Source organism: Triticum dicoccoides, chromosome 1A, assembly GCF_002162155.2.
Source record: "Triticum dicoccoides isolate Atlit2015 ecotype Zavitan chromosome 1A, WEW_v2.0, whole genome shotgun sequence".
In the NCBI taxonomy this organism is placed as follows: Eukaryota; Viridiplantae; Streptophyta; class Magnoliopsida; order Poales; family Poaceae; genus Triticum; species Triticum dicoccoides.
In genome coordinates, this window is record NC_041380.1 from 252,141,223 (window position 1) to 252,164,902 (window position 23,680).

The 23,680-nt window shown below is 48.0% G+C and overlaps 1 protein-coding gene and 1 pseudogene across 1 annotated transcript; both read left to right on the forward strand.

Moving 5' to 3' along the window:
- Positions 1-1,677: 1,677 nt before the first annotated feature.
- On the forward strand, positions 1,678-19,991 carry LOC119267678 (ras-related protein RABF1-like). Its single transcript, XM_037549112.1, has 8 exons — positions 1,678-2,771; positions 4,955-5,028; positions 5,181-5,264; positions 5,375-5,469; positions 5,655-5,760; positions 18,390-18,479; positions 18,574-18,660; positions 19,371-19,991. Exons 1-8 carry the CDS (start codon positions 2,747-2,749, stop codon positions 19,410-19,412), a joined length of 603 nt encoding a protein of 200 aa, XP_037405009.1. The 5' UTR covers positions 1,678-2,746; the 3' UTR covers positions 19,413-19,991.
- Positions 19,992-20,161: 170 nt separating this feature from the next.
- Positions 20,162-23,212, forward strand: LOC119279390 (annotated as a pseudogene).
- Positions 23,213-23,680: the final 468 nt, after the last annotated feature.

The window sequence follows — 23,680 nt, forward strand, 5'->3', positions numbered from 1 at the left end:
ATTCTAATTGTAAGAACTACACCCATACTGTTTGGGTTTCTGAATCAATCAGCATTATAGAAACTCCTGTTGCTGGGTGTTTTACCGGACGCAATCCTTTGCTTGCATAACAACAAACAACAAATAGGGCTTAGCCATATATGTGTGCGTAGCTTCAACAAATTAATCAAACAAAATTATTGCCTCTCAGTCTCAAGGAACCAAACAAAATCAATAATTTTTCAACCACCACATCAAACTGGTACAATAGCATGGACTAGAGAATGGATTTTATTTTAACAAAAAAAGCACACACGCCAGCTGTAGTTGGCCGCCGTGGACACCATCCGAATAGCAAAAAATGGTCTCGTACAATAGCATGGACTGAAGAATGGATTTATTTTAACAAAAAGAGCACACAAACCAGGTGTAGTTGGCCGCTGTGGACACCATCAGAACAACAACAAATGGTTATACATCTGGTTTTCTAGGAGGAGAATGACTTGATGTTCCCTCCGTTCTCAGTGCTACCAACAGCGTCGGCTCCTTTAGTGCTAGTTCAAGAGAAGAGAGAGAGAGAGAGAGAGAGAGAGAGAGAGAGAGAGAGAGAGAGAGAGAGATAGAGAGATTGGTTAGGTCATATGACATAAGAGCAGCAACTTTCTGCTTCTCTGTGCTGGTTGCAGAGAAACAAAAGAGAGAGGGCCAGATCGGCCTCGCCACTCCATCACCAGCGGCCCAGGCGTCCTCAACCTTGCCTGGCACACGACATGGCCCCGCCACCCCCTCACCGCTGCATGTGTCTGTCCCGGTGCAGCTGCTCAACCCAGGTCAGGGCAGAGATCCGCCAGCACCACTCCGTGCTCATTCTCCTGCCTCCCTGCCGATTGTCCTCCCACACAATCTTCCTGCCATGTTGTACACTCTCCGGCAAGCCTGTGCGGGTGCTCGACGTACGCGTTGCCCCCATCCACACTCGCCAAGCTCCACCCTGGGCACTACCCGTTCCCCGTCGTCGGCGCTCACCATGAGAGAGAGAGAGAGAGAGAGAGAACAGGCTGAAAAGAGGGGCAAGGGGCAATACCTACAGAGCTCTGCCTACCAGCCATGAAGACCCACCTCCGCCTGCAAGGACTTCACGCCATCGCGCCGGATCCCTCCATCGCCCGGCTCCGGTGAGCTCCCGCCTCGCCGCCCACCTCTGGATTCGCCTCCCCAACACCTTCCACGCATGGATCCGGCCCCTGCAAGCTCTGGCCGCCGCCGCCATTCATCGAGCAGCCGCGCCGCCGCCAGTCGCTCGAGCAGCAGCGTTGACTCGATCCAGGTAGCCTGCCGACGATGAAAAAAGGACCGCGGGTTGAATACCCGAAAATTCAGGGTCTTTTATGTAAAAACGAAACGTTTTCTCACTTCAGCCACTTAAAAGGGGACTGCGGTTGAATTTACAGAAATAAAGAGACTTTTTTTGCAAAATTGCTAATGACGTACGACCAGAAGCGATACCTGCTTTATTAGTAGGGAAAGATAAAGAAAAACGTTTGAAATCAATCGGATAAACCCCCCGCGCTGCTTGACACGTGCCCTGGGCCCATCCACCGCTTTCCACCAGCCGCGACCTTATCTCTTCTTGCTCTCTCTTCCCCACACGTTATTCCCCACTCCTTTTCCCTCCTCCCCGTCTCTGTTCGTTAGAGAGATGCTCCCATGGCGACGCAAACAGCAACAACTCCATAGAGGCAAACCAGGAGGAGCCACGGCGCACCACCTGCTGTATCTCGCGGCTTATTGAAGAGTCGTGAAGCCCCGCGCCACCAGCTGCGGTGCTGCAAACCCCATGGAGGCGACGCAACACGAAGGGGAGAGGCGGCTGCTCGCCGGCGAATCCCGGTGCTTGCGACGCAGCTGGCCACCGGCGAATCCTGGTGCTTCCGACGCAACTGCTCGCCGGAGAATCCCAGTGCTTGCGATATAGCTACTCATGGTGTGAGCGCCATGGTGCAGGGGATCAATTGGCCCTGAGACGCAATGCTCACCAGCTGCTCGACGGCGGCTCCTGATGCGGCACGCCGGATGGGGGCGCGACGGTGCAGGGTAATTGTTGTTGCGATGCAGCGCTCATCACTGGCTGCCAGGGTTGCAATGGAGCTTCGCCGGAGTTGCTGTGGAGCTTCGTCGGAGCCGGGTGTACCGTTGGAGCTCCGGCGAGGCTGCAATGGAGCTCGGCCGGAGTTGCAATGGAGCTTCGCGTGGAGCTATCGGTGTTGCATTGGAGCTACGCCGGAGTTGCAATGGAGCTCGCTGGAGTTACGCCGGAGTTGCAATGAAGCTTTGCAGGAGCTGTCAGTGCTGCGTTGAAGCCTGCCGGGTCTGCAATGGAGCTCGTTGGACGCTATCGGCGCTGCGTTGGAGCGGTGGAGCTCTGCCATAGGTGCAATGGCGCTGCTGCGTTGAGCTGCCGTGTCGTTGTTGTGATCCAACGGCCACCAGCACACTGATCGGACGTCTATCTAGGCGGATGATCCGGCTGATTTGTAGTAGCCCCAAGATAAAACCATGTTCACCCTTAAATTTTCGACCGTGAAGGCCTTTCCATCAAAAAAGAGAAAGAAAAACTAGACCATCCGCTGAACCGCGCGTGACGGGTAGCGACCGACGCACAGGCACAGCCAAAAAAAGTTGCAAGCTAGCAAAAACGAACCCCAGTTCGACGGCAGACTACCGCTGACCGCCGCCTTGATCTGCTTCCGGCGCCACTACGCCGGCCATGGGCTGTTCGTCTTCTCTGCCAGGTTGGCCTCCTTCTCACCAACAGGCCAAGGTGACATCTTACTTTCCCTACTTGGCCCTTGTATCCTTTTTATTCCTCTGTCGCGCTGCATATGGAAGCTGGAGTATCGAAATCTCAGGTCAGTAGGATGTTGCCCTACGGGATGGATTAAGATGGGGCGATTTTAGCCTTTCGGTTAACGGCTCAGGAGGCAGGTCAATGCTGGTGTTGTTTGGGGGTAAATCTTGGCGGGGACTAGCGACGGCGGCCCGGTAGCAAGTTGCTTAATTGTTGAGGTGTTTGGTTCGTACTGTATTTGGTAAGCATGTGTATGTGATTTCTTAGATTTCTTAGATTCTGTTCCATATAACATAAGGGACTGCATTCATGATCGTGGAGTAGGTTAGAGTTTGTGTTGGGGAAAGTTTAATCTTTTTAGGTTGGTCAGTTCTCAGCTGCAATTAGTACACTGGCACTAGGTGGTCATGTAGATGCGAAATTATGAATTTCCGCGATGATAAATAGAGTTAGATTGCTAGGCAGATATACTCACAACTAGTTATGTTTTTGGTAGCTTTTGGATTACCACTGCATCCTGAATGTTGATAATGTAGAATTGCTTCTCACCAAACATGTAGGATGAAACACTAGTTATTGCGGTTGAGTGATCATGCTATTGTGGGAGCAATGACACAAAATGTGTAGACATCTGCATTTTGTGGGTTATGTATAGATTTGGGTTCCTAAATTGGTACTCCATCCGATTCATATTACTTCTCACCCAAAAGGATGTATCTAGACATATTTCAGTGCTAGATACATCCGTTTGAGCGACAAGTAAGATCGGAGGGAGTACCTTAGTCTCATTGATACATGTATGTAAGCTTGCGAAGGAGTCCCCGAGGGGGTGAGGGTGATGTGTACGTTCTTTTTCGATAAAGGGCGCTGTATTACTTAAAAAGGGATGTGTATGTCCTAGTGACGGGTTCTCCAAGAATACCAAATTTGGTGAGATTGATACAATAATTATTACAAATGACAACATGTAAAAGTGGTATTTACAGGGCTTCTCTCACAAGAAGAATTAATATACCCCCAAACAGAATAAGTCAGGGTCTGAAGGGTGAAATTATCTACAAAAGGAATATCTACATGTTGATGATGGAGGGGCACTGAGTCAGCTCCCTTCCGAGTACAGCCGTCTCTTGGGAGTTCGGATCATTTGATGTTTGTCAAGGTTATGTCCTTTGACTCCTACAATTTGAAATGCCTTAGCCTGGGGGTGGCCTGGGAGAGCTAGGGGTCAAAGATTGCATCAAGTGCACCTGTCTGGCAAGGTCTAACAGACACCTGTAATAGTGCTAACCCTGAAGGCACATTGATTGATTGGATTTGGATATTTGATCACAAGTTCCAAATATTCGTTCACTGCGTTCTGTAATAGTATGTAAAGTATGAACACAGAATCTGGCTTCAACCTGTAAATTTGTATCCAGTCTCTTGATGTTCATTGATAGACCACATCCAACCTCAGTCAGTAGTAAACCGAGAAATAAAATCTCATGATTTCATCTACTTTACACCTTTTTTTAATATTACCCAGAAAGGAATCTATTCAATTTTTTCTTAAAAAAGAAGGAAATTAGTTGTCAAACATACCATGAAATGGGATATGCCTGTACTTATTGTGATCTAGGCTCATGCTTAGGATAAGAAGACTAGTGTGTGAAGAAGGATGCTTGGGCGTTTATTTTACCACTTTGAGCCACATGTAAACTGTAAGATATTTTGTACTCCCTCCGTCCCAAAATAAGTGTCTCAGCTTTGTACTAACTCTAGTACAAAGTTGTACTAAGCTTGAGACACTTATTTTGGGACAGAGGAAGTATGAAACATGCTGTTAGGGAGATTTCGGAGTATTTCATACTTTTTTATTTTATGTTCTAAAGTGTAGCATTCTTTCACCTAGTATTGACAAGTTCAGTTAATTTGCTATAGCTACTTTAAAAAATATTCTGCTAGAGCTGCTTGAATGTAGCATCCAACATTAATTAGCTCTTCAGTTGTGTTTGCTATGTATATTTATGGGTTGTTTCATTCTGTGGTCCGTCATATGTGTCCAGAATTCACTCTTTCCATTTGACTCTGCTTGCAAGCGGACATTTTTTTTTCTCATGCTGATGCATAAATGGTCTTTTTATTCAGCAAACAGTACTGGAGGCTTGGGCAATATCAACAACGAGAACTCTGCAACTGACTCAAAGAATTTGAAAGTGAAGGTCTGCTATATGCTATCCTCTTTAGATTATTTATTTGTTCGTTGTTAGTTCAAAGTTTATGTCCTTGCAGTATTTTGCATCTCCTTTGTTAACATCAAGTTGAATTAAAATAAGAAACCATGCCTGTTGATTCCATTTTCACTATTGTGTAGTTGGTTTTACTGGGAGATTCTGGTGTTGGGAAAAGCTGCATTGTTCTTCGCTTTGTCCGTGGTCAGTTTGACCCCACATCAAAGGTGAAACAACTACCCAATTTTGTCCAACTTTCTGAACACTAGGAATGATTTCCCTTGTCGCTTTCTACATACAGTATTTCTTTCATCTTATTTAACTACGATGGATTTAGGTAACTATTGGTGCATCATTTCTGTCACAAACATTGGCATTGGAGGACTCCACAACAGTGAAGTTTGAAATATGGGACACTGCTGGCCAGGAGAGGTACACATTCTGTGGTTAAATCATACCTATAGGCTATAGTACATCTTTGCACTGATTTCTAGTATAAAATTACTGTACCATCTTGTACTTTCACATACATTCTGCTTAGCTGATTTATGTTATCTGCAAGCGTTTAAGATGCTTTTCTTACCACACAAGAAGTCATGACAACAGACCAATTTCAGGTATGCTGCATTAGCACCTCTGTACTACAGGGGAGCTGGTGCTGCAATCGTTGTCTATGACATAACAAGTGCAGAATCATTCATCAAAGCACAATATTGGGTGAAGGTATACCATCTTTTCCCTTCCGCTCTGCCATGCAACAAGCTACCAAAGTCACTCTTACGCTTTTGTAATGTGTCCTTTTATGTATTTTGGTTGGATTTACCTTTCTGCTTCTAACTTGTTATACTAGATTTTTATTTTGCCATGGCATTTTTCTAAACAGTCAATCTGTTAGGTTTCCATTAGAGCAAGTATAATAAGGGTCTTATAGCCTGCTTATGTTACCACTTTTGTCTATGTGGAGGAGAGAGAGAAGAAAGAAATGAGGGGTGTCGGCTCTCATCCAAGAGCCCACCTCTACATGTGCTCCATGGCAAACATAGTAAATATGGAGGAAAAGAGAAAGAGAGAAGGTGGAGAAAAGGACTAATCTAATAGCCAACCTTATAGCCAATCTCATTGTATAAAGTGATTATAAATATGCAGCAGCATACCACGCAGTCCAATCCATTTGGTTCCCCAACCAAACATGCCTAAGGTTACGTTTAGTATGCAAGCTCATCTAAACAATTACAAATGAGCAGCCTTGTTAGTCGTGACAAATGCAGCCCAAGTGATCACTGTTCAATTCTGCACATGTTCTGTTACTTTTTTTTTATTCAGGGCCAACTGTTTGAGTAGTAGTTTTGCAGTTATTAGAGTTGTGACGCCCCCAATTCGACCGTACACTAATCATACACGCAAACGTGTACGTTCAAGATCAGAGACTCACGGGAAGATATCACAACACAACTCTACAAATAAAATAAGTCATACAAGCATCATATTACAAGCCAGGGGCCTCGTAGGCTCGAATACAAGAACTCGATCATAGACGAGTCAGCGGAAGCAACAATATCTGAGTACAGACAAGTTAAACAAGTTTGCCTTAAGAAGGCTAGCACAAACGGGGATACAGATCGAAAGAGGCGCAGGCCTCCTGCCTGGGATCCTCCTAACTACTCCTAGTCGCCGTCAGCGGGCTGCACGTAGTAGTAGGCTCCTCCCGAGTAGTATTAGTCGTCGTCGACGATGGCGTCTAGCTTCTGGGCTCCAACGTCTGGTTGCGACAACCAGGTAGAAGGGAAAGGGGAAAAGAGGGAGAAAGCAACCGTGAGTACTCATCCAAAGTACTCGCAAGCAAGGAGCTACACTACATATGTATGCATTGGTATCAAAGGGAATAAGGGTATCATATGTGGACTGAACTGCAGAATGCCGGAATAAGAGGGGGATAGCTAGTCTTATCGAAGACTACGCTTCTGGTAACCTCCATCTTGCAGCAGGAGAAGAGAGTAGATGGTAAGTTCACTAAGTAGCATCGCATAGCATAATCCTAACCGATGATCCTCCCCTCGTCGTCCTGTGAGAGAGCGATCACCGGTTGTATCTGGCACTTGGAAGGGTGTGTTTTATTAAGTATCCGGTTCTAGTTGTCATAAGGTCAAGGTACAACTCCAAGTCGTCATGTTACCGAAGATCATGGCTATTCGAGTAGATTAATTTCCCTGCAGGGGTGCACCACATAACCCAACACGCTTGATCCCATTTGGCTGGACACACTTTCCTGGGTCATGCCCGGCCTCGGAAGATCAACACGTCGCAACCCTACCTAGGCACAACAGAGAGGTCAGCACGCCGGTCTAAATCCTATGGCGCAGGGGTCTGGGCCCATCGCCCTTTGCACACCTGCACGTTGCGAACGCGGTCGGAAGCAGAACTAGCCCCCTTAATACAAGAGCATGCTTACGTTCCAATCCGGCGCGCGCCGCTCAGTCGCTGACGTCACGAAGGCTTCGACTGATACCATGACGTCGAGTGCCCATAACTGTCCCCGCGTAGATGGTTAGTGCGTATAGGCCAGTAGCCAGACTCAGATCAAATACCAAGATCTCGTTAAATGTGTTATTTTGAAATAACCGCGAACGCCGACCAGGGCCAGGCCCACCTCTCTCCTAGGTGGTCTCAACCTGCCCTGTCGCTTCGCCACAAAGATCCACTCAGAGGGCCGTCGGAACAAACGTCCTTTCGGACCCAATCCGTGGATCACTCGTGGGTACTCCTACGAGCCGACCCGTCTTTAGTCACCACAAGTATCATATATTATGTATATAAGTATATACCCGTGATCAACTCCCGAGTGATCACGGCCCGATAGTATAGCATGGCAAATGGACAAGAATGTATGGCCACTGATGATTAAACTAGCATCCTATACTAAGCATTTAGGATTGCACGTAAGGTATCAACAATTATAGCAACAATGACAGGCTATGCATCAGGATAGGATTAATGAAAAGCAGTAACATGCTACACTACTCTAATGCAAGCAGTATAGAGGAGAGTAGGCGATATCTGGTGATCAAGGGGGGGCTTGCCTGGTTGCTCTGACAAGAGAGAGGGGTCGTCTTCAATGTAGTCGAACACACGGACATCGGCAGCGGTCTCAGAGTCTATCGGAAATAAGTAATGAAGGGGGAACACAATAAATAACAGAGCAATTAAATGTAACACAAAGTAAGACGTAGCAATACGTTGTGCTAGGGATGATGTAACGCAGGGATAGGTGATACCGGCAAAGGGGGGAAACATCCGGAAAGTATTCCCGGTGTTTTGCGTTTTCGGACAGATACACCGGAAGGGAAATGTTGCTTGTTTGCTATGCTAGGGATGTGTGGCGGACGAACGAGCTGCGTATTTGGATTCGTCTCGTCGTTCTAAGCATCTTTCATGTATAAAGTTTTTCCATCCGAGTTACCGATTATTTTATATTAATTTTCAACGTTTTAATCATTTTTTGAATTTTCTATGTTTATTTTTAATACGAAATACTAAATGGCTAATATGCTAAGTACACGCAGGTCAGTACCCTCCAAAGGCAGACAAGTGGGGCCCCGGTCAAAGTCAACAGTCAAGTTTTGATTGGTCAATAGTGTCAGTTGGGACCCGTTTGTCATTGACTTAGCTAGTTAAACCTTATCCATTAAAATAGTGCATGGGTCCCACGTGTCATTTGCACATAATTTTAACTAGGGTTTATTTAGTGGTGGGGACTAACAGAGGGTGTTTTGTACTAGGCTTAGAGCTAATCAACAAATAGGCCCCTAATCTAATCTGGGATGGCCCATCCATTGTGTGGCTGTACATCACGCACAAGAACACACACGCACATGGCCATGGCGTGGCCAAGATGTGTGAGCAGCCGCAGGGGAAAGTAGCAGTCGCCGTGGCCAAACAGCAGCGGCGCTGGCCGGCGCGGTCGGCGAGCAGGGGCAAGGGCGCTGGGGGCGAGCAGCAGGCGAGTGCAGGTGTGCGCGGGTGCGGCCGACTGCAGCGACAGCGCATCGGCGAGGCAACGCGCGGGGCCGCGGGGTGGACAGCAGGGGCGCGGGGCGGTAGCGGGCAACGTCAGGCGGCAGGCACGCAGCAGCAGTCAGCGACGAGGCGGCAAGCGAGCGCGGTAGCGGGAGCGGTGGTAGCAAGCGGAGCATATCGATAGTAGGCGGCGGCACGAACAACATCAGCTAGTATGCACGTACGCGTATGCGGGAGCTCGGACGAGCTTAAGAAGATGCAGGGGAGGAAGTGGAGCTCACATCGGAGCTCAAGGGGGACTCGGGGATGCCAGAGCTGCTCGAAGATGGGCGAATCGAAGACGAACAGAAGCGGTTGTCGACGGAGGGGATCGACGGATGCGGCGCCGTCTTGTCGATCCGCGTCGAGGCAGTCCACTTCGGGGTTGAGGACGATGGCCTGCGTCTTCTGGATACAAAGGCTTAGCAGGGGAGTGGTCGAGGCCACGACAACGGCGACGACACGGCGACGACAACAGGCGGACGAGCTCGGGAGGGAGAGAGAGCGTGGGGACGGGGATTGGGGCGCGCTAGGGTTCCTTAGGGAGAGGGGGCTTGGTGCGGCCTTATCCCCTTCGCGGACCGTCGGATGGGCGGCGCGTGGGCGTCGTCGGCAGTGGCGCCGGTCGATGGGCGCCACGCCCTGTCTCCGCTCCTGTAGCGAGGAGGGAGGTGACCCGGTTGGGCTGGGCAAGGTCTGCTAGCTGGGCCGGTTGGCCCAGTGGGGGGAGGGGTTGTTTTCTGTTTCCTGTTTTCTATTAGTTACCAGTTCATTTTTGTTTTATAAAATACAAGAGTTGTACCTAGATTAGTATTCCAATGTATTCCACTGCCACAAAAGTTGAACTCCAAAATAAAATAGTTTAAAATTTTATTAATCACAAAAAGGCATTTAATTACTTGTTTATGTTGCTGTTTTATTTATTTTAGAGCACTTAAATATTTTATAGGAATGTGGTTTATTCACCACAATTACATATGAATTATTTGCTACAGCTAGAACTTTTTAGTTTTGACTTTTGAATTTTTTTAATTACTTCACTTTGTTTTAAAATTGAATTTTGAATCGGTTTGAATCAACGCGAGATTAACATTAGTAATCTTGGTGACGTGGCATCAGTAGTAGAGGGTTACTGTAGCTTAAATATCTGGGCGTCACAATTCTCTACTACAAGAAATCTCGTCCCGAGATTTAAGAGGGGGACTAAGGGGGAAAGGCCTGGTTACGAAAATCTAACGAATCTTCTCGGTCTTGGTTGCTCTTTTTGAAGAGGTCGATCCATTACATTGACGTCTTCATTTCTCTGCTTCAGGTCATCATGGTGAAGTCGTCCTTTTCTTCGGAAACTTCAACCTACTTACGAATAGGTAAGGGGGCAGCTCGGCTACGACAACATGCTTATGAGGGAAACAATCTGGGGTTAACCCATGAATGAGCATAAGATTATCTTTCGAGCTGAACATATAGAATACATCGAGAGTGAGGTACGAAGGTACAATAAGAGGTTTCAAGTGGATAGATAGTTGCTCGAAGTCTGAACCAGAGTGAGAAAGGGGTTCAGAGCAGCGAGAGTAAGTATTGCATCTGATACCAGAATAAAGCACTAGGAAGGTCGCTCGTGAATTAAATATGAAGCCAAGCGTGAGGAATAATCATTAGAAACAGGGTTGTACAGGAGAGTCAGGTTTCGATCATGTGGAACTGTGGGTTATGAGCCCACAATGTGGGTTAAAAGCAGGAAGGGCGGTGACATCTTGCACGATCATGTAAGCAAGGCATGTCATAGGGTAGCCTGCCAGTTATGTTGGCAACAACGTTGGTACCAAGGGCGAGGGACGAAGAGAACCATTTTCCTGCTCGTTGAACGAGGCGGACCAATAGGCAAGGTTCTCGTCCATCGGTGGCTATCGGAATGTCATCAACAATAGTAATAAGGTCTTATGACAGAGTAGTACACCAAGGTGTTTACATAAGCAGTGAATTATTACTGCTTAGATCATATAAATCACAAGAAATATTAAATAAAATAATGGAAAGGAAAATATGATTATCAGATCAAACAGAACAATGAAAAGGAAAAAAATGTGTTTAAACACATTCAGTGGTATATCCTTCCCAAGCACAAGCAGAGCATGATATCTATGACAGGATACAACGTAGAAAACTCTATAGGTAAGGGGAGAGAAACTTCTTGACATTACCCATACAACGGTGTTTGGATAATTGATGGATAAAATTTAGTATTGTGCTTCAAATGTTCTTATCGAAAATCGAAGTACTACAGACATGCTTCGAGATAGCATTGGCATGGTCACTGGGTAGAGATCAGACTTTGGATACACAAAGGATCCATCAGGAACAACTCATAGAATAAGTCTTCCAGTTTCCTCACGGAAGAATGGACAGCCTTGCTGAAAAGGAAACTATAACAATAGGGCCTCCGGCCAGGTGTGCTAGGCATGGCATCATCTTACCGGGTCATATAAAGACCCGTTGTTATAACTATTGGAAATATGTCCCAATCATCATATTTGACCGAGATTCAGATCTGATTGGTGCCAGGATGCCTCAGACTCAGGATGCCTGAGAAGAAAAGGTGCAACACAATTGACGAGACGACATTGTAAGATTCTCGGGGGATGTACCATGGAAGCGAGTTCCGAAACAAGAGTTCATCATTAAGACCAAGGAGAGGATGAAGAGGTGGCTGATGAACTCAGCGACAACTCAGTGAGATTTTCAAAAAATGGATTTCCACAATTATGTGAACAAGGAGATAGCTTTTTGTCAAATCAAATGATATAATGATGTATGCTCGAGGAAAACATACACGATTAAACATTGGTTGATGGTGCACCCGAAATACGGACTTAGGTAGCATAAACAATGTCAGAATGGCGATTCGATAACCAATGGTCTAAGAATGAAATGTTGACCATTAACTTCAAAGTAATAAGGCTGCTAAAAGTTTTTTAAAATTACTAGTCCATCTGTCGGTATTCCTGTTAGGAACAACACGGGGACCAAGAAAAGAATGGTGATGGTGAAGTATCACTGATACAAGAATTCTCAAGAGGTGGTGAAATTCTCACAACATCCTTGACAAAAATGCAGTAATACTTCAAGGTAGAATATAATACGAGCTGGATAGCAAGTTGCATCCATAACATGAACAAGTTAGTGATGAAAGGAAGGTAAAGATGTTGTCGATGGTAACTCAAATTACCATGGGACGAGGATGGCACTTATCATCATGAATTCAATTGATATCCTGGAAGGGGTCAAAATGTTGATGGTGATCACGACACACTTGTCGAGGGGTTTCATGAGGATATAATCGATCATCGATGACATCAAGCAAAAGGAAGGGTGAAGCGAAAGTTATCAGAACCATGGGTATGAAAAAAAACTCGAAATCAAGTTTGCTATTCAAGGAGAAATGATATGACAATGAAGATCGACGTAAGATTAGCTCACTGTCGAAATTTGTTCTCCATGAAGAACGACCAGGTAGCACAGTTAAAAATTAGCCCAATAATGGTATAGCCGATCAGACTAGAAATGACTTGAAGCATTATTAAACTCATAAGCAACGAAATTAATAGGGTTATCAAACCGAAATGCGGAATCGGTTCACATATCGGTGTTCTCGGTTGACGACAACCCAGATCCCAGAAAAATTGGAATCAGTGAGATATAACAGTTAATGAAGAACCCATAAGAAGTTATGCAGTTCCATGACATTATCAAGATATCATAGTGCAATACTCGACAGTAGATCAAAGTAAAGGTTGGACAGGTGCAATGATCTGCACAGGACAAGTACTTCAATCCGAGAAATGGTATTAAGGAGAAAATATGGTCGGAATCATGATTGCAAGGGACCAAACATAGATACAGGACGAACTTATAACAAGGGGATTATTATCATTTACAAGAAGCTTCGATGAAAAGTTCCACAACGGGTCCATGGGCATGAACGCAGAGGCTCAAGGTCGATTCCCACTTCTTCAATGCATAACCTTTCATTTTACTTCTAGCTTTTGATGAGGCTGTAGTGTAGAAATTATATCTGGCGAAACAACAGAAGAGTATGACTCGCGAAAACTTTCGGGTTCATACCGTTTGGGGAAGGCATAGGTTCAACCCATCGGGGCATCTTAGGAGTATATACCACAAATTTCAAGAATAATAACACAAGCTCGATAGTAGAGCATGCTTGATAAAGCAGAGGATACAAATTACCAAAGGCATTATGTATTCGAGGAAAAGCTCACATGCTTCTTGAATATGAAGGACGCTGTCGGATAATAATCCAACAAAGGACTTGACGGTCCACAAAGGATCTGATGTGAGTATCGGTGCCCAACCAGAAAAGGAAAGAATGCAAATGCATCAGGTTATAGAATCATCTGAATAATTCGAAGCATAAATTCTAAGGAACTATGAATCCAAATCGAAGGATCAGAAGTAGACGCTCTGATCAAGGATGGATAGGTTGAATAGTCTTAGGGGCACAATTTGACGACAATATGATTGGCGAGAACCAGCTCATGTTCAAAAATGACGTTTGAGCCAGAAAGATAATTTGAAAGGATCAACTGATGATTGCGTGCATTCGCACTCATGTTGAATCAATAGGATCAAAATGACGGTGTCTAAGGATACCGACGAATATTGCAGACATATGGAAAGCATCCATAATGCAAGCAGACAAATATTGCAGAGCAATAAGCTATTAAGGATTTTTGGAGGATCGAATAGTATTTCGAAGACCATTGTGAAACACATGCACAACTGGGGGATGAGCTGATACTCGATAAGTGCTAGAATTATCCATAAGGGTATTCAGGTGACAAAGAAAAGCAAGGCAGTAAACTTAAAGGATTATCGAAACAACGACGAGTATTTTGGTGTATCTTGTAATAACAAGACCAACTGGGGATGAATGTAGGAATAACAACTGCAAGTAGTTATCATAAGGGTTGACGGTGGAAGGGGAATTGCAAACGCGATGAACACAAGTTCCCGGGTTAACAGCGGAGAGTATCTTCAGGGTCTTCACATGCAGCAGACGATCATCAGTAATAAGGGGCTCTCCGGGTGAAAGTGATAACGAGATCCTAGTGTTAGATTTAGCAATATTCATTTAGCCCGAATAGAAGAGAGATCAGAGTCCCAGAGTATAGACAAGGAGTAAAAGATCCTAATACCACCCAATGACGACGTGGGCCCGTAAGCCACACATCCATGTTAGTAAAAGTTTTTCAATGACTAGACTCGACTTCGGCCAAGGAGCGTGGAAGGGGAATTCCTACAGGCAGTCGGCTCTGATACCAACTTGTGACGCCCCCAATTCGATCGTACACTAATCATACACGCAAACGTGTACGATCAAGATCAGGGACTCACGGGAAGATATCACAACACAACTCTACAAATAAAATAAGTCATACAAGCATCATATTACAAGCCAGAGGCCTCGTAGGCTCGAATACAAGAGCTCGATCGTAGACGAGTCAGCGGAAGCAATAATATCTGAGTATAGACAAGTTAAACAAGTTTGCCTTAAGAAGGCTAGCACAAACGGGGATACAGATCGAAAGAGGCGCAGGCCTCCTGCCTGGGATCCTCCTAACTACTCCTGGTCGCCGTCAGCAGGCTGCACGTAGTAGTAGGCTCCTCCCGAGTAGTACTAGTAGTCGTCGACGGTGGCGTCTGGCTCCTGGGCTCCAACGTCTGGTTGCGACAACCAGGTAGAAGGGAAAGGGGAAAAGAGGGAGAAAGCAACCGTGAGTACTCATCCAAAGTACTCGCAAGCAAGGAGCTACACTACATATGTATGCATTGGTATCAAAGGGAATAAGGGTATCATATGTGGACTGAACTGCAGAATGCCGGAATAAAAGGGGGATAGCTAGTCTTATCGAAGACTACGCTTCTGGTAACCTCCATCTTGCAGCAGGAGAAGAGAGTAGATGGTAAGTTCACCAAGTAGCATCGCATAGCATTATCCTAACCGATGATCCTCCCCTCGTCGCCCTGTGAGAGAGCGATTACCGGTTGTATCTGGCACTTGGAAGGGTGTATTTTATTAAGTATCCGGTTCTAGTTGTCATAAGGTCAAGGTACAACTCCAAGTTGTCATGTTACCGAAGATCACGGCTATTCGAATAGATTAACTTCCCTGCAGGGATGCACCACATAATCCAACACGCTCGATCCCATTTGGCCGGACACACTTTCCTGGGTCATGCCCGGCCTCGGAAGATCAACACGTCGCAACCCTACCTAGGCACAATAGAGAGGTCAGCACGCCGGTCTAAATCCTATGGCGCAGGGGTCTGGGCCCATCGCCCTTTGCACACCTGCACGTTGCGAACGCGGTCGGAAGCAGAACTAGCCCCTTTAATACAAGAGCAGGCTTACGTTCCAATCTGGCGCGCGCCGCTCAGTCGCTGACGTCACGAAGGCTTCGGCTGATACCACGACGTCGAGTGCCCATAACTGTCCCCGCGTAGATGGTTAGTGCATATAGGCCAGTAGCCAGACTCAGATCAAATACCAAGATCTCGTTAAACGTGTTATTTTGAAATAACCGCGAACGCCGACCAGGGCCAGGCCCACCTCTCTCCTAGGTGGTCTCAACCTGCCCTGTCGCTTCGCCACAAAGATCCGCTCAAAGGGCCGTCGGGACAAACGTCCTTTCGGACCCAATCCGTGGATCACTCGCGGGTACTCCTACGAGCCGACCCGTCTTTAGTCACCACAAGTATCATATATTATGTATATAAGTATATACCCGTGATCAACTCCCGAGTGATCACGGCCTGATAGTATAGCATGGCAGACGGACAAGAATGTATGGCCACTGATGATTAAACTAGCATCCTATACTAAGCATTTAGGATTGCACGTAAGGTATCAACAGTTGTAGCAACAATGACAGGCTATGCATCAGGATAGGATTAACGAAAAGTAGTAACATGCTACACTACTCTAATGCAAGCAGTATAGAGGAGAGTAGGCGATATCTGGTGATAAGGGGGGGCTTGCCTGGTTGCTCTGACAAGAGAGAGGGGTCGTCTTCAATGTAGTCGAACACACGGACATCGGCAGCGGTCTCAGAGTCTACCGGAAATAAGTAACGAAGGGGGAACATAATAAATAACAGAGCAATCAAATGTAACACAAAGCAAGACGCGGCAATACGTTGTGCTAGAGGTGACGTAACGCAGGGATAGGTGATACCGGCGAAGGGGGGAAACATCCGGGAAGTATTCCCGATGTTTTGCGTTTTCAGACAGATACACCGGAGGGGAAAAGTTGCTTGTTTGCTATGCTAGAGATGTGTGGCGGACGAACGGGCTGCGTATTTGGATTCGTCTCGTCGTTCTAAGCATCTTTCATGTATAAAGTTTTTCCATCCGAGTAATCTATTATTTTATATTAATTTTCAACGTTTTAATCATTTTTTGAATTTTCTATGTTTATTTTTAATACGAAATACTAAATGGCTAATATGCTAAGTACACACAGGTCAGTACCCTCCAAAGGCAGACAAGTGGGGCCCCTCAACAGTCAAGTTTTGACTGGTCAATAGTGTCAGTTGGGACCCGGTTGTCATTGACTTAGCTAGTTAAACCTTATCCATTAAAATAGTGTATGGGTCCCACGTGTCATTTGCACATAATTTTAACTAGGGTTTATTTAGTGGTGGGGACTAACAGAGGGTGTTTTGTGCTAGGTTTAGAGCTAATCAACAAATAGGCCCCTAATCTAATCTGGGATGGCCCATCCATTGTGTGGCTGTACATCATCACGCACAAGAACACACACGCATATGGCCATGGCGTGGCCAAGATGTGTGAGCAGCCGCAGGGGAAAGTAGCAGCGGCCGCAGGGGAAAGTAGCAGTGGCCGTGGCCAAGCAGCAGCGGCTGCACGCGGCGCTGGCCGGCGCGGTCGGCGAGCAGGGCAAGGGCGCTGGGGGCGAGCAGCAGGCGAGTGCAGGTGTGCGCGGGTGCGGCCGACTGCAGCGACAGCGCATCGGCGAGGCAACGCGCGGGGCCGCGGGGTGGACAGCAGGGGCGCGGGGCGGTAGCGGGCAATGTCAGGCGGCAGGCACGCAGCAGCAGTCAGCGACGAGGCGGCAAGCGAGCGCGGTAGCGGGAGCGGTGGTAGCAAGCGGAGCATATCGATAGTAGGCGGCGGCACGAGCAACATCAGCTAGTATGCACGTACGCGTACGCGGGAGCTCGGACGAGCTTAAGAAGATGCAGGGGAGGAAGTGGGGCTCACATCGGAGCTCAAGGAGGACTCGGGATGCCGGAGCTGCTCGAAGATGGGCGAATCGAAGACGAACAGAAGCGGTTGTCGACGGAGGGGATCGACGTATGCGGCGCCGTCTTGTCGATCCGGGTCGAGGCAGTCCACTTCGGGATTGAGGACGATGGCCCGCGTCTTCTGGATACAAAGGCTTGGCAGGGGAGTGGTCGAGGCCACGACAACGGCGACGACACGGCGACGACAACAGGCGGACGAGCTCGGGAGGGAGAGAGAGCGTGGGGGCGGGGATTGGGGCGCGCTAGGGTTCCTTAGGGAGAGGGGGCTTGGTGCGGCCTTAACCCCTTCGCGGACCGTCAGATGGGCGGCGCGTGGGCGTCGTCGGCAGTGGCGCCGGTCGATGGGCGCCACGCCCTGTCTCCGCTCCTGTAGCGAGGAGGGAGGTGACCCGGTTGGGCTGGGCAAGGTCTGCTAGCTGGGCCGGTTGGCCCAGTGGGGGGAGGGGTTGTTTTCTGTTTCCTGTTTTCTATTAGTTACCAGTTCATTTTTGTTTTATAAAATACAAAAGTTGTACCTAGATTAGTATTCCAATGTATTCCACTGCCACAAAAGTTGAACTCCAAAATAAAATAGTTTAAAATTTTATTAATCACAAAAAGGCATTTAATTACTTGTTTATGTTGCTGTTTTATTTATTTTAGAGCACTTAAATATTTTATAGGAATGTGGTTTATTCACCACAATTACATATGAATTATTTGCTACAGCTAGAACTTTTTAGTTTTGACTTTCGAATTTTTTTAATTATTTCACTTTGTTTTAAAATTGAATTTTGAATCGGTTTGAATCAACGCGAGATTAACATTAGTAATCTTGGTGACGTGGCATCAGTAGTAGAGGGTTACTGTAGCTTAAATATCTGGGCGTCACAAGAGTAAAGTTGAATGATCTGTCCTCCTTCATCTTTCATTTCTTAATGATGTTGTTAAATAATCTTTTTCTTTCTTTCTTCAGGAACTTCAGAAACACGGTAGCCAGGATATGATCATGGCTTTGGTAGGAAATAAGGCTGACCTACATGAAAAACGCACTGTGTCTTCTCAGGTGTGCATAATTTTCTGGGAGAATGTGTCTTGGGATATTGATGCTGAATGAATTATAAGGAGATTTTGAACCATATATGCTTTGCTCTCTGAAGGAAGCACAGGAGCACGCGGACATGAACAATATGTTTTTCGTTGAGACATCGGCGAAAACGGCTGATAATATAAACCAACTATTCGAGGTATGTATCAAGATCCTAGATTACAGCAAGCAATTTGCTTTTGCACGTAGAGAGAGTTGGTGACAAACGTCACAAAAACATTAGATTTACCTAAGCTCTATTCAGGGGTGTACCCAGAGTTGGGCCACGTCCATGGCTAGACAAGAGATTGGTACGGGCTGGGCCTTTTCCCATTTTCTAAACATTCACTTATTACCCTAAAATTAGCTGGGCTTTTGGTCACAAGCCAGGGTTGCAGGCCTTGGCTGCCCTGGGCGGCTCTGTTCATCAGTTTTTTCTTTAACTGAAGAAAAAACAGTTTTTTGTTGAGTGACGCAAAAGTGCTTGTGACAGAGAAGATCAATGCATGTTTATTACTCCCTCTCTAAACTTTTATAAGACGTTTTAGGTCACTAGGGAGTACTAATTGATATGCTGATTGGCCTGTGTGCATAAACTGAAAATGATGGAATTCTGAAATATTTTCTATGTTACTTTTCTTTGGAGAAAACCTTGTGTTTTTTGTTCAAAACATCTAGACTCTCCTAGTCCAACCACCATTCGTCATGTTCTTATTTGTGAAAAAATGCCGGTTTTATTACATGTTATATGGCCAGGGCATGTTTTCGAAGCTCGACTTCCCCCACATCCTACTGTTGTGCTGTTCCCCTAAACAGTAGAGGTATCAGTAAAAAATCATGTTAAGCACACTGTATTTTACTTGATGACAGGAAATTGCCAAGAGGCTGCCGAGGCCTACACCGCCATCCTGATTAACATCGGTCTGTGTTTGTAAACAGCCTGGGTGATTGTGTAATGCACAATATGAGTAGAAACGCCTGAACGAACATTTGTGGCTGTTTCAACATGGCAGGTCAAGCCATCTGTATCCCTGCGATCATTGTTTTTGGAAACGTAGCTCATGTAAAGCTTGTCCATTGCTCTAACTGTGCCGAAATGGTGGAGGTAATCTGCTCCCAGCACGGGTAAGTTAAATGAAGCTTAGGGCCGTGCTCTAACGCATGGATGTTCAGTAAGTATCTTAATATGGTTGAGACTGAAACATCTTATCAATGCAGTGCATTGTTTTTAGGTTCGGCTTGACTCGCCTGTTGAGCCGCCATTGACTGTAGTGTACTGGAAGGGTTCATTGCTATCACTGTTGTGGATAATAAACCCGGACGGAGGGAGTAGTTAAATAATCAGTTTTGCTGACCAAATAATAGTACTACTAGTTTAATCACTTTTGCTGACTTAGGCTTCCTTCCTTGTGTTATGTCAGCTTGATCTCACTCGGTTAACATTATGCTTGTGTCGTGTGAAAGAGAGAACCAAAAACAAAGTGTTAGTTACTTCCATCTTAGACTAGCCACAGTGGGAGTAACTTCAGCAGTAACATCGAGTTCACCTCTGCAAATTTGCTTATGTGGCAATGAGTTAATGAGGAGAGAGGTAGTAGTAGTAACTTAGCTAGTTACTGTAACATCACATGTCCCAATGCAATATGAGTCTACAACCTAATAAATGAAGCTATGCATGTTACCACACTTATGTTACTACCTATTATGAAGATAGTAATATAGTCTAGAAATACGTGTATGTTACTAGTGTATGTTACTCTCCATTGTGGGTCTGCTTGGATGTTTGGTTGTCTTGATCGCACTTTTCAAAGGAGGAAAAAGACTTTCTCTATCTGGGAACAAGGCAAAAGAATGTGCTATAAAGTCAATAAAACTACTGCTACATGGTAAGAATTGTGTAGGAGACAGAATTGACACGAGATGCGGCTCAAGCCTGTATCCGTCGTCTCCTTCCTCGTTCTGCTCCTCTTCCACTTCTTCGCCGGCGGTGACGGGCACTTCATCTACAACGGCTTCGCTGGTGCGCGGCTCGACCTGGACGGCATGACCGTGGTCGAGCCTGACGGCAAGCTCGCGCTCACCAACATCACGTCCCAGCTCAAAGGCAGCGCCTTCCACCCGACGCCCCTCCGCTTCCACGAAACCAACGGCACCGTCGCACGGTCCTTCTCGACCACCTTCGTGTTCGCCATTGTCACCGACCTGGTCACGGTGGGCGGTAACGGCCTCGCCTTCTTCGTCGCGCCCACCAAAAACCTGTCCATGGCGTCGCCCAGCCAGTTCCTCGGCCTCTTCAACCCCCAGAACAACGGCAACGCGAGCGACCACGTCTTCGCCGTCGAGCTTGACACCATCCTCAACCCGGAGTTTCGGGACATCAGCAGCAACCACGTCGGCGTTGACGTGAACGGCCTGGCATCCGTCGTGGCCGAACCTGCAGGCTACTACGACGACGACACTGGCGATTTCAAGAACCTGACTCTCATCGCCGGCGATGCCATGCAAGTTTGGGTGGACTACGACGGCCGATCCACGGTGCTCAACGTGACCCTCGCGCCTGTGGAGGCTCCCAGGCCCATAAAGCCCCTCATCTCCGTCACCGTCGACCTCTCGCCGGTGCTGAACGGTACGGCGTACGTCGGCCTCTCGTCGTCGACGGGGCCGTTCCGCACGCGCCACTACGTGCTGGGCTGGAGCTTTGCGCTGGACGGGGCAGCGCCGCCGCTCGACTACTCAAACCTCCCCAAGCCACCCCGCATCGGCGACAGCAAGCGACGGTCCAAGGCGCGCGACGTCATCCTTCCGGTGGCCACTCCGATCCTCGCGCTCGCGGTGGTCGCCGGCGTCTCTCTGGTCGTGTGGCGGCAATTGAGGTACGCGGAGCTGAGGGAGGAGTGGGAGGTGGAGTTCGGGCCGCACCGGTTGGCGTACAAGGATCTGTACCGCGCCACCGGCGGCTTCGACGGCAAGCACCTTCTCGGCGTGGGCGGGTTCGGGAGGGTGTACAAGGGCGTGCTCCCGGCGTCCAAGAAGGAGGTGGCCGTGAAGGTCGTCGTGTCGCACGACGACGCGAAGCTGGGATGAAGCAGTTCGTCGCCGAGGTTGTCAGCCTCGGCCGCCTCCGGCACCGCAATGTTAGCACTAATCTTGATGTGCGTGGTTTCGTTAGCAGCAAGTCCCGCGGCTGCTACGAGCGGGGCGTCCGGTGGAGTTGCCGAGTCCTGGAGTGCATGGATAAGGTAGTTATCTAGTTGCATGCATGTAGCTAGTGGGTTAGTCGCCCGGTCATGTGATAGTGGCCGGTGTGGTGCATGCGTGCATGAGTTAGTTGCGATTAGTGGCCTAGTGCATGAGCTAGTGGGCGTTAGCAGCTGCGAGAGTGGCGGCTGGCAAGTGCTTGGGTCAGTCTTGTACTTAGCTATTTAAGTTGGAGAAGATGAATGAGAAAAGCTGAGTACGTGCTCAGGGAGAGAAAAAAAGGATGCCGTTCGAGCGGCGGGTGGCGTATGTGCGCCTGAAAAACACTTGTGTCTCTGTCCTTCTTCCTTCTCCTTCCTTCTTCTTCCTCTGGTGATCTAGTTCAGAGAGAGAGAAAGGTGCAGCGAGAGCGAGAGCGAGAGCAAGGGCATAGCCACGGCAACAACACGCAACATCGTGCAGCTGCTCGGCTACTGCCGGCGCAGAGGCGAGCTCCTCCTGGTTTACGACTACATGCCCAACGGCAGTCTGGACAATTGGCTGTACGACCGGAAGCGACGCCGCTGGGCTGGGCGCAGAGGCTCAGCGTCATTAGAGGCGTCGCGTCCGGCTTGCTCTACCTCCACGAGGACTGGGAGAAGGTGGTGGTGCACCGGGACATCAAGGCGAGCAACGTGCTCCTGGACGGCGAGATGAAGGCGCGGCTCGGCGACTTCGGGCTGGCCAAGCTGTACGACCGAGGCACCGACCCGCAGACTACCAGCGTGGTGGGCACCATGGGTTACCTCGCGCCGGAGCTGGCGTGCACGCGGCGGGTCACGCCGGCCACGGACGTGTTTGCGTTCGGAGCGTTCGTGCTGGAGGTGGCCTGCGGCCGGCGACCCATCGAGCACGGCGCGGCCGACGAGAACCGGCTGGTGCTCGCGGACTGGGTGCTCGAGCGCTGGCACAACGGGGACGTCACGGACACGGCGGACCCGCGGCTCTGCGGCGCCTAAGATGTCGAGGAGGCCGCGGCGGTGCTCAGGCTGGGCCTGGTGTGCTCCCACCCGGCGCCCGCCGCGAGGCCGTCGATGCGGCAGGTGGTGCAGTACCTTGACGGCGACGTGCCGATGCCCGAGCCGGCGCCGACGTATCGGAGCTTCACCGCGGTGGCCTTGATGCAGAACGCCGAGGGCAACGACTCCTACGTTGCCTCATACCCGTTGTCTTCGGCGACTAGCGTCGGCGCATCCTCTCTTCTCTCCGGGAGGTGATGTTCGAAGGCCGATCCCTGCCTCTCTGGCAACAACAGGGAGTACGCTGCCAGGGATCACAACGTCTTCTGATCCTTTTTTTTTTTAGATGAACATCTGCTGATCCCTGCAACATTTTTTTTAGATAGCAAACCGCTCATACCAAGCGCACTGCACGGTTTCATCCAGCACGTCAATCGAACCGGCAGGCAGTACGTGAGATAGTTAGCATGATTGTTAACGGATTTTCGGTAGACAATTTGTGAGTCATGAAATGTTTTAGGGTTTTAAGTGACAGAAAAATGTCTTTGTTTATTGGGAAAAGGGCGGCGCATGGGTGATTCAATCTCCGGGGCATATCGTACATGATCTTCACCCGCCACCTCCACCATTAGGCCCGGATCCTTCCTCGCTTCCACTCGCCGTGCTTGGGGTGATCAAAGGGAGCCCTTGTGTCTCTAACCGCCATTGGAGCGCATGGGGTGAGTTAGGGTTCGTGTCCTAGGAGGCCGGCGGAGATGGAAAGCTCGGGCGAGAAAGGGGGAGGTGCAAGGTGTCAAATAGCAGTTGGAAAGAATGAATCTGTCGGAGAAGGAAAGCACGAAGCTTGTGATCGATTATGATCTAGAGGAAGGAGGAGTTGTGCCAGAGTGGATGTTGTTAGGGAGAGTTCTCTCCACCGTAGGGTTTTGCATGTTAACACTACCGCGGAAGCCCTTCAAGTTGCATGGGGAAACCCAAAGGGGT

What these genes read in the sequence shown, in the direction of transcription:
- LOC119267678 (XM_037549112.1), top strand. Translation starts at nt 2,747, where the DNA reads ATGGGCTGTTCGTCTTCTCTGCCAG. An exon ending in CAAAGAATTTGAAAGTGAAG is followed by an intron (nt 5,029 to 5,180) that starts GTCTGCTATATG and finishes ACTATTGTGTAG; the next exon opens with TTGGTTTTACTGGGAGATTC. An exon ending in AAGCACAATATTGGGTGAAG is followed by an intron (nt 5,761 to 18,389) that starts GTATACCATCTT and finishes TTCTTTCTTCAG; the next exon opens with GAACTTCAGAAACACGGTAG.